The sequence below is a fragment of the Gobius niger genome, assembly GCF_951799975.1.
Source record: "Gobius niger genome assembly, chromosome: 20".
Classification (NCBI taxonomy): Eukaryota; Metazoa; Chordata; class Actinopteri; order Gobiiformes; family Gobiidae; genus Gobius; species Gobius niger.
In genome coordinates, this window is record NC_136871.1 from 16,555,050 (window position 1) to 16,566,162 (window position 11,113).

An 11,113-nucleotide genomic window follows, 5' to 3' on the forward strand; every position below is an offset into this window, starting at 1 on the left:
AGGTACAGTCAGATTTTGCAGCTGCACACCCCAGGTCCCGGAAGCTCGTATTCCCATGCAGGTGGGCCTTATTCTGCATCTTTGCCTCTGAAGACTCCAATTAGGCCTCTTTGGATGACGACAGCAGCCTTTGAATGCTTTCTCAACAGCTGATTGAAGAATTTGAGGAAAGTAGCTATAAATGCTTCTTCATAATTTTCCGTGATCGATTTCCTTTCTTTTCTTTTTTTTTTCGAGTAATGGAATAAAATTTGATTTGTCTTACAGTATTTTGTTACAGCATACATTTCTGAAAAAAGACCTTTGTGCACTGTGCATCTACTCTGTTAATCTATAAAACAGGTTTTATCGCTCCTGTACTGGGGTCACATTACCGTTACAGTATTGCTCCCTGAAAGTTGTGAAACGTGCTTATAAACTTATCCCAGTGAAGATTTAGGACGTTAGAATACGCCGGGACAGTTATTAAAGAGTTCGGAGCAGAAAAAAAAAAATCATATGAAATCCCTCTTTCATTGTTTGTTAAAAATAATGATAACGTCAGCTCTGGGCCAAGTGTTGAAAATTGTGAAAAATTGCTTTGCAATGCTCAGGGAGAGAGAACAGAGACTTAGTTCATAGAGGAGTCCAAGGACTTGCAGAGTATTGGGCATGTTTCACATGCTACTGCATATGTTTGCAGAGAACAGATGCGTAGCCATTAGCTCGGTGCAAGCCGATGGCAGGTCAGTGTTGTTCATAATTAGATCACAGACAGCTTAACAACCATGCATTAGGAGGCTGAGTCACCCCAAATCACACATCATACATACAGGACTAACGATCTCAATTCAATTTTAACCCTCTTTTAACCTCCTGTAGATGTTGAGAGCAAACAAATGCAAATGTTGAAACTTAATAGTACATACATTTAATTGTAATTAATATGTTTGTTTTTTTAATCTTTAAAAGATAATTAACCATTCATGAACTAGTGCTATAGCTTCCTGCCATGCTTATGCCATGCCTTGGGTGGATACATTTTGTGAAGTGAATTTAAAGTGTAGCGCACAAACACGTGCAGGGATTGCAAATGTTTGAAGCAGCAGAAGCAACAGTTAGCGGCTAGCACAGTTTACAAAAAGATCGTGAACTGTCAAACATCTGACCATCCTGCTCTGATGCAGCTGAAATCCTCATGAAATGTCAGTTTGTTTAATAATCCAATACCTATAGGGAACCGTCAGATCTTTTTCCTCCTGATTTAAAAAGCAAAGCAGACACCAGGAAGCTGTGAGTCGTTTATGGGTTGCAGTAAAAAAAAAAATGTTATTCGAAATTTCAGTATTATGTTCAAAATGCAAAAAACAACAACAACAGACGTACATGAAAGTTGCAGTTAAGTAAATAAATATATGTCTCTGAATGTTTGCTACATATCTTATTTGTAAGGATTAAACAACTCGGTGCCGTGCATTATACAGTTTTAATGCATGACGAGGAGGGACGAGGAAGGATGCAGAGTCCTCCGCAAAGTGCATTATAACCGTCTAATGCACGGCTCCGAGTTGTTTAATCCGCTTATACCACGGTCCTACAAACTTTTTTTCATTTACCAAACTGGCTAGATATGCCAAACTACTAGGACTATTTTCTGTGGGTTTTTAGCCGGTCTTATACTGTCTGAAGGCTTGCCTCAGAGCGAGCCATTCTCTGATCATTCTATGATCTGAGCAGCGTGAGGGGCATGGGTGAGGGAAAAGTCAGGGAAGGGAGAGGGACGGAGCAGAGCAGTGTTCACTACTCCACCTGACAAAATATAAAAACAGCTGAGGGCTGCTTTAAGGTTTTGACTGCATGTCAGTGGGACAAAACTCCTGAAATTGACAGTGTGACCAACCAAGTGTGTTTTCTTTTGCTGTATTTCTGAACAATAGCTATAGGTGACTTGTCAAAACAAAATAGACCACAAATGGATAGCTTTGTATAAAATTCCAGTTCTCCAAGAATTTGTCTAATTTTATAAATTTTTTATATACTTATTGTCAGGAGATTGGCGTGAAATCATAAGCCGACTTAACAAATAGGCTTTGAAGGTTGTGAACACAGGTTGGCAACATGCAGTGGGTGTGCTTAACGGTCTTGACCGTGTGCCTCTTGATAAAAGCTTGAGCGTTTGGCTCAGCCCTGTCCTGACAGCTTGCTCTGTTACTCTATAGCCGTGAGGAAGTCCACCCAGCGACATCTAAGACACATTTAAACAAGGATACGCTCTAATCTGCCCAGTGGCAAAGACAAAAGGCTTCAAAGTCAACACACAAGCTGCCCACCGGCCGCTCTGTTGTATGAGAACAATGCCTCCTCCTTCTTCCTCTGACACAAAAGCCCAATCACCACATGTGTGTGGCCCATCTCATTACAGGTCTCACAGGGGCTAGGTTTACATGGTCAGAAAAATCAGATAACTTGAATAATCAGATAACCCAATAATCAGATCTAATGCATTTGTATTCTCTTCATCTGATCATCCAAAGCTCTGGATTCTACATGTTCCAGAGCGGATGTGGCTTTTTAAAGCAACTGAAGTATCTTCAATCAGACCCCACCTGCACAACCAGGTGGAGATTGCACCTCCAATTACACCTCAGTTTAAATAAAAATAGCAAACAGTGCTTCCAGGTCTATTAAAATGTAAGGGTGAAGAGAAGCGAGAGACAGTTCAGTAAATGAGAGCTGCGACTCAAACTCACTAAACTAAGGATGTTCTGCCAAATGTGCAGCAGCCTCAACCACTTGTCTGTAAGAAGCACGCTTTACTTTCTCAACAAACAAATGTATAATATCTTTTGATCTTTGTCTTTGTGACACTATGTGCTCTTTTGCTTTATTGTCCTGGTTATTTTATGAACACCTGAAATACATATGAATATATCTGTGTGAATATCAGATAATGCATATCAGGTTATGCTGTTTACAGGCCACTTCAATTATCTGAGAACTCATGAAATCAGTTCATGATCAGATTTTTGGTCTGCATGTAAACATAGCAGTGCTAAATGCATTCTGGGAGATTCTGCCAGCTAATGGCCTCGCTGATGTGTTTTGATGTAACCACACACTCTATGTTGACATAGCAGTGAAAGACTGAGAGAGATCTACCTTCAGTCAGTTGTACGTACGACGTACGTATTGTAGTCTCAGTATTGCTCAAATTATTCATGTTTGAATTTCTTTCTGGCTCATCAACACCAAGATAATACAATTTGTTATTGGTGTTTTGTCAACTATATCAGTAGCACTTGAGAAGCAATAGGAACAATTGCAGTCCAATAATACAACCTGAAGAATATATTGCAACTTTTCCCCTTCCGCTTATTCCGAAATCTAATGACGTTGTTACTGCACGATCATGTGTTTTCTTCTCTGCAGGCGTGAGAATGGACAAGCATGCAATTATGGTTGAACAACAGAGCAGTGCAGGTCCGTGTTATCAGCTGAGCGTTGCTGTAGAGTGGCACTCACTGTTCTTGATTTACATTCCAATTCTGAAACCCCTCTCACCTTTAGTCTGAGCCACCAATTGCAAGAGGCAAGAACTGTATTCTGAAGATAGAGGAGGGGCACGGTAAGTAGGTGTTCTTTAGTGGGTGTAATAGGCTCTAGACTGGAAACAAAGGGAAAAGACTACAAAAAAATGAGAAAACAAATCAGAATCCTGGCGCAATGATAAGCTACAAGAAGCATTCACACTCTCAGGAGAAAGAAAACTAGGCTCATACATTTTTTAACATGCAAAGACACAATTCATGTTTGTGAATAATTGTAGTCATTATAAGCATGATGCGTTGGCAATGCTGGTAAATAAGCCTGAAGGCAGCTGACCTTCATACAAGCAGCAAGGACAATGTTCTGTGAGGAAATTGCCTTGATAAGCTCAGCTTGTTAACATGACCAGCATAAGAACTGAACTTTGACACACATTGATGTGAAAATTACACTTAAAGGATCTGTATCATGCTATTTTAGCCATTCCAAAGTTAAGTATAGGCATTTATATGAATGATTGTACCTCTACCGCTATTGAGCACTCATTTTTGTGATAAATATAAGTGTTTTCTGGAGGTATTTTTCAAACCCGGAAGACAAAACGCTTCGATTCAGTTAACTCCGCCCCCTCTCTCTGCACATACTTTACCGTAATATAAATAAACAGCAATAAGTGAAGATACCTCACAATGCAGTTATAAGGAGTTGACATCTGCAACACAGCTTCATAAATGGCTAACACACATGCTAATATGCTAACACACGTTTGAATTGACTCACCACTCTGGTCCATCGCTGTTTACATTATGGGACTCGTGTTGGTTATAAAAGTTAATCCACTTTGGTGGCGAAGGTTCACCAAACATCCATCAGTGACAGTCACAGAAAAACAATATTTTGGTGATAGTCGCTAAATCCCGGAGAAAAAAACAACTTCTGACGGGAGTGGCCTCTTCTTTAGGAAGGTTGAATCTTAGACTGTATATATAGTCCTGTACTCGTAGCCAAACGCGCTTCTTTTTCTCCGTGACATTATCGTTAGGTAAGAATAAAGAACAGGTGTGTCCAGAGTTCCATCTTCACAGCTGCAGCGCAAACATGACTGATCTGTTCAGACGCTCAGGGGATGTGTTTGTTTTGGCCTCAGCTGACCTGGAAGCACCTCGGGCACATCCTTTTTTTTTTCTTTTTTTTTTTTCTTTTCCTTTATTTATTTATTTCTTACAACAGAAATAATGAAAAGGGTGGTTCACAAATCAAAATCCGTCCGTAAGCATAGAATTAAGACATTACATTACAGACGTCGAGCACTTCCGTTCCGCTGTTACGACACAACTGAACACTCAGTCGTTCACCAGGAGAGGGAGGAGCAGCTGCTCAGAGAGCAGGATTCAGGAGGATTACTGAGAGCTGCGTGAATGAAGCCACAAACCACTCTGGGGGTGTTTTTGATAAGGAAATAGCATAACAACATGGCTGAAAGCTTCAAAAAGTTGCTTTTGCATGATATAGGACCTTTAAAATCACCCCATGCCCTTGAATCATCTGCTGTCCCTTTTATATTCATTGCTGATGAATCAGAACAACAATTATGACATGTTTGCTCATTGATTTATGCAATATTTTTAACTACTATCTGTCTTACAGCCATGACGCTAACAAACATGCGCCCAGTGCTGAGTATTGATATGTGGTCAGAGCACCATCAGGATCAATAGACAGCTCTCTATCTGCACTTGGCTGGTGTGTGTGTGGGACATCAGCTGCTCTGATTCTCACAGACCAACAGAACTCTGTGGAGAGACGCACAGCCTGACACAAAGTCATTTACCTCACTTCTGAAAAACCAGGTGGCATTTCCATTGCAAAGCTCAGTAAAATTCAACTATTAACCCAATGTACAGATGATCCTCAACAAAAAGACATCTAAATATTCTGGTGAAACCAGTTATGCTCTCAAATGTGTCACTTCATAAGCTTCTCTGGACCTGGACACTTCTCACATTGTTCCATGCACCAAGCTATAGTTCATACACTGGTGCATTAAAAGTGAATTTCTTCAACACATTTCTTTGTCTCTTTATTGAATAATTCACTAACAGAATGCTGGCATCAAAGCCTCCTCTCTGCCTCATGTCAAAACTGTATGAAAAATGTAGTTATTTGTTATTGTAGGAGTAGACAGTTTGTCAGCGCACTCCAATTGTTTGACGATTGTAGTTTGATGTAATTTTCCATTGGAGCAGTGGGGAGTATGGGGTGTGTGTGTGTGCTGCGTCCTGCTGCTATAATTAATTACCTTTTCACATAGTTCTGAATCTGCACAAATCCCAGCTAACACAAAACGTTCAACCTGGGTTCAAGCCTGGGGTTCTCTATTAGTAATTTTAAGTTTATACATGTCACCTGCACAGTGTATCCTGGTCTGGTATACTACTAATGCTAGAAGATTTTAGAATATATATATCATGTTACTACAGAAAACAACCATTCCCTTTCAACCCATTCACTCGGCATTCCTACAGAAGCCATTTCTTTTGATGGTGGGAGGAATCCATTGTCCTATTAGTCTATCATTTGAACGGTGCGCTTTTGGCAGGCTCCTGTGCTGCTCCAACTACTTCTGTGGAATGTATATCAGAATGTGTGTTAGAAGTGATTAATGGTGTGGACCTACAGGGCTGCTGCAGCTGCCAGTGAAGTGAAGAAGAGGAAGTGGGCATAAACAAAAGAAAGGTTCTAACATCCCTCATATTTTATGGACAGGAGATGATCGAACTTTTAAGCCAAAAGGTAAAGTAGAAAGAGATTACCAAATTGACTTTTGATCAAAATTACAAATTGACACATTATGCTTTCCATAAATGTGAAATTTGCCCACAGTGGAAAATGTTGTTACACATGACCTCACCAACAGGATCTGCCATGTACTAAATGAGAGGTCTATGTGGCATTTCATGTATTTTAATGAATGTGCATAGTGGATGTGATCCAGGAAATGCTGTTAAATGAATAACGGAAGTTCAGTTACAACCTTCCGTTGGTTCTATCAGCCGTTTGATGTGGTTTATCTTGTAATTCCATTTAGTGACAGCAGCACAAGGCCAGTAAAGCTGCAACAGCTAATGCACCATGCACTATGTGCTCTGTGATTGAGGGGGAAGTAGCTTACAGTTTATGACACATGGTCAGGAGAATATTGACTGGTAAAGTGCACAACACCTCTAATAACCAGTCTGATGTGGGAATGTAGCAGTCAAATAAACAGAAACCAACTTGCAGTGGGGCCATAACTCCAGTCTCGAATTTGTTTTACATGGTTGATTATGGTCAGAAATGAGTTGTGAGGGCAATTTATATATAACTAATTTATTACGAGAATATGAAGACCGTGAGGGAGCTCACAACTCTGCAGCTACACCTCGGGGATGGAACTAGAGCGTAAGAAAATACGCTCTAAATTTCACTTCAGTTTGCATTGGTTCTCTGCTGTCTTTGCTTTGTTAATGCCTGAGCATTTGTGCATGTGTGGAGCAACACGAAAAGGTTGACTTTAGTGAAAAAAGACCTATTTTCCATCCAGTCTAAGAATGCGGTGCAGCTATACTCTGGTCTCGTTTTGAAACTTGATGTTTTCTTCTCATCTTGTGTATTCAAATGACAGTCTGTCAGGCTGGGCTCCAGTCTCCACCGAGCACTCTGCGTGAAATGCACTTTTCTACTTTGACTCTCCATATAATAAACGTATCACAGCCACACTGCATATGTGCTGTAGCTGCAAGTACAATTTCCTTGACCTCTAGTTCTTTCTTTACTTCCGATTTGCCTCACAAATAGTAGCTGGACGCTACCTAAATCATTAAAACACAAGTTTTTTGTTTTTGTTTTTTACCTTTAGCAATGCAAATTTAGACTAGAAATTTAGACTACTAACTAGAAAGGAGCACTTTACAACATTGCACACTATTAAAGACAATCAGTGCAGACCGCTGTTCGGTGTTGTAAATGTAAGAAGCTCCCAGGTCCCTGCCATGCAGCAAATATTGTGACTCTATGGAGTTAATAGGCATGCAGTCAGGGAATGTGCTCCAGTCACTGTCTAATGAGTACAGTAATGCTTATTATAAGGACAGTACAGGTGACCCTACTGGGATGCAGTTGACCTTCATTTGCTGAGTGTTCCCACAGTATGGATTCATATCTGACAGAATGAGACCTCCAGTTAAGGACGAGAGTGTGGTCAGCACAAAGGAAACGCTGACATGAGCTAATGGACTGGACTGAGAGTAGGAACGATTTCACATGTCATTTCTGTTTTCGTATAGGTTTTCAAAGAAAATGATTGAATTTATTTGAGTCCATAAAAGCCCCAGATTAATAGAGAGGAGTTGAGGCACAGTTAGTGCTGGGAAAACAAAAAATCTTCCTTTTCAAACTGTTTATAAAGAACCCTTCATAGAGTTTTAAATATGCAACTTTACTAATGTTACGGACAGCATTTACAGACAGCATATAGAGACCAAATGTTCAGTGTTCTCACTGGTTGTGTTTTTATGGTGCTTTTATACTTCTGTTCGGGGCGGATCTAGAGAAAAAATCACAGGGTGGCAAGCAGGGTCAGAGATCATTTCTGGGGTGGCAACACATTTTCGAATGTCTAATGTTAATGGCGGGATATGCAAGTTTTGCTTGATCGCAAGGCAATTTTTCCATTTAGATGCCGGCTGAGTCTCCCAAAATTATATACAAATAGTTGCATTGTCCATAATATAAGTGGGGGTTTCTAACTCAGATAAAATTTAAACTTTTGCAAAAAAAATGAAAAAAAAATGAAAAAAATCATCATCTATGGTGCCACAGGAGTTGGCACCTGGCTCCTTTATTTAGTTTGTATAATTCTTTGTCCTGTCAAAAAAGTACTAACTGAGAGTGAGCCTCTGTGAGCACCCCAATAGCTTTTGATATAAGACATAACATGACATCAATGGGGTGGCAGCTGGGGTGGCAAGACCTCTGCAAGGGGTGGCAGCTGCCACCCCGTGTCACCCCTCTAGAGCCGCCCCTGCTTCTGTTAACCAAAAATACTCACAAAAGGAAAATTCTTTATAGTGATTAACTAAGCTGTAGAGACGCATTTCATTCCTGGGTCATATACACTGACTCTGAAAGGTTTCCCAGCAACCCTACGTGAAGTGGACGGGCAGTAAGGTCTGTTGAGGACAATTATTGTCTCCAAATGACCATTTGGGCTCACTAAGCTAAATCTATTGGGTTCATCCAAAACTCCAGATTGTTTGTTTAAAGACATTAAAAAAATGTTCATTACGGTTCCAGAGAGAGAACTGTCCCCCAAACTGCTACAATACAAGCAATTTTAGCCACCTTAAATTACAGTTAGCCATATAAAGGTGAGTAAGTCTATAGAGAGATGTTTGCCTAATGCTCTCAAGACACTTCTTAAAGCACAACATTCTTTCACTCTATGCACAATGTCCTGTGGCCACATCTGCCCTGAGATACAGACTGATGGAAACACGGCCATTCCAACAGTCTTTCTTATCAGACATTTGTCCCATTTTTGCTGTAGCAAGGATTCAACAAGGCGTTCATGCCAATAGAAACTTCATGTGGACCTGCTCTGCAAAGAGATGATCACTCATGAGAGAGCAAATATGATAATGATGGGATAGGTTAAAACCAACCCAGTCTTTGGTTAAAACCACCAGAAGTTTGCATCAGAAAGATGACAGACTGTTGTCAGTATCTCACGGGCTCAATAATGCTGGCAAAACTGCCTTTAGTAAACTTAACATGCTATACTTAACTTAATAATAAAAAAAAACGTTGACGTTGACCGCAGCTTAACATTCAACTTGTCAGGTCATGTTTTATTGTCTTTATAACTTCTGGCCGGAATAGGCTAAGTGCTTTTTAGGGAGCTATGTATTTTAGTTTATTCTTTGCGTATTTATCATTTTGATAAAGAGCAATAAGCAGGATAGTCCAGAGTTTTACTGCACAAAAACATAGCTATAAAAAGTGACATGCAGTGACTGACCGACCCGCCGGAAACAGCATGGGACTAAGCTGAACACCATCCTTGCCAGTAGCCAGCTGGGGCGGATTTAAGGACCAGGGCTACTGTCCAGATTCCTCTCAGTGAACCCCCACGCGCCTTTAATGTGAACACCCGCCATGAACAGAGCCTGTCCCTTCAGAGTGTGGACACCAACACGCATGTGACATGGGTCTATAACACTTCTCCCAATTGTATTTGTGACGATAGAGCAATTACGCAATAGGCGTGTGAGACGTGTCCATGCCAAAGCCAGCACTAATCCTTGGCTCGTACACATGACACACAAATACCGCTCCGGAGGTGGCAGCCGCCTGGCACATACGCACATCATGACAAACTTTTTGGTGGTAACTTACTTGTCACTCATTGCGCAATCACTCACGGTCCCGAGACTTGTGTGAACGCCCAGGTGGGCTCCGGGGTGCACTCCGGGGTGCATGCCCTGCAGGAGTAGTCTGCACGTGGCCATGTGCCGCTGATGTTGGTCTTGGAGACGCGCGTTGTCAGCGCACAGCTCCGCTACTTGCAGCTCCAGTTCATCGATGCGCAGCCGCTGCTTGTCCAGCAAACCTTGCTGCGTCTCGATGATCTTGTTAAGCTCCTGTAGGTACTCCGTCGCTTTGCTCGGGTTCTCCGTTGGGTTATCCATGTCCAGCACACCCGAGCTGTCAGAGCAGGACATCCACGAGTAAATGGAATAATCAAAGATTGGGTGGCGCAGGTCTCACTCCGCGCCCCTGTCAGAGAGAGGCGGCTCCGTAGAGCCTACTGAGCTCCGACACGTCCACTCCTGTCCACACTTCGCTGTCCTGAGTTGTACGTCCACTGTTGGCTGTCCGCTCTATCGGGGACTGCTCTGCTGTGATGATGCTGCCGCGGCTCCACACGCTCTGCGCGGTGCAGCCGAGTACAGCCTCCTGACAGCCGCTCTAAAAGCGAGCGCGTTAACTCTTTCCGCGCCCAAAGCGCTCTCTGTGCGTGCCTGTGTGAGCGTGACAGACAACAGGTGTTCTTCACATGATCACAGAAAAAAAGAAAGAAAAGGCATCAAACAATAACATAACATATTCTGAAAAAACGTACTTACCCTTTTTGCGTTTGCAGTCTCAATGTCTTTTGAGAAGATCGAGCGCACCTGTGGAGCTCTGAGCCGCAAATACTGATATAGATTTGTGTTCACAAAAGTCTGTCTCTTGATTGCTCTGCATAATTACACACATGGAAACCCAGACTTTACTTCATGATGTCTATTTTGTTGCTGTTTATCTAACCCGCCACAGACACAACTTTAACAGACATATTGTTGCACCAGGATCTCTCCTTCCTCTAGTCCTATGTGCCCCCTCTTTGTTTGGCAGATGACGCCTGCATCAATTCATTGAACAACACTTTTGCTTTATGGACTCACTCTTCTTTGTCCAGTTGTTTGTCAGCTCAGTTTTATAAATCCAATAAACCAGGTTGAACCTATATTCTGTGAACCGTGATTACACACCAAATTCATGCCTT

General features: G+C 41.6%; 1 protein-coding gene across 2 annotated transcripts in view; it reads right to left on the minus strand.

Moving 5' to 3' along the window:
• Nucleotides 1-10,526, minus strand: part of iqsec1b (IQ motif and Sec7 domain ArfGEF 1b) — a 124,100-nt gene extending 113,574 nt beyond the window's left edge. The window contains exon 1 of one of the 2 annotated variants that reach the window (XM_079578685.1): nt 9,961-10,524. In XM_079578685.1, the coding sequence (XP_079434811.1) occupies nt 9,961-10,286 (326 nt within the window). In that variant the 5' untranslated portion in view covers nt 10,287-10,524. Of the gene's footprint in view, nt 1-9,960 lie in introns of both variants that reach the window. The other variant, XM_079578686.1, reaches the window with a different exon arrangement.
• Nucleotides 10,527-11,113: the final 587 nt, after the last annotated feature.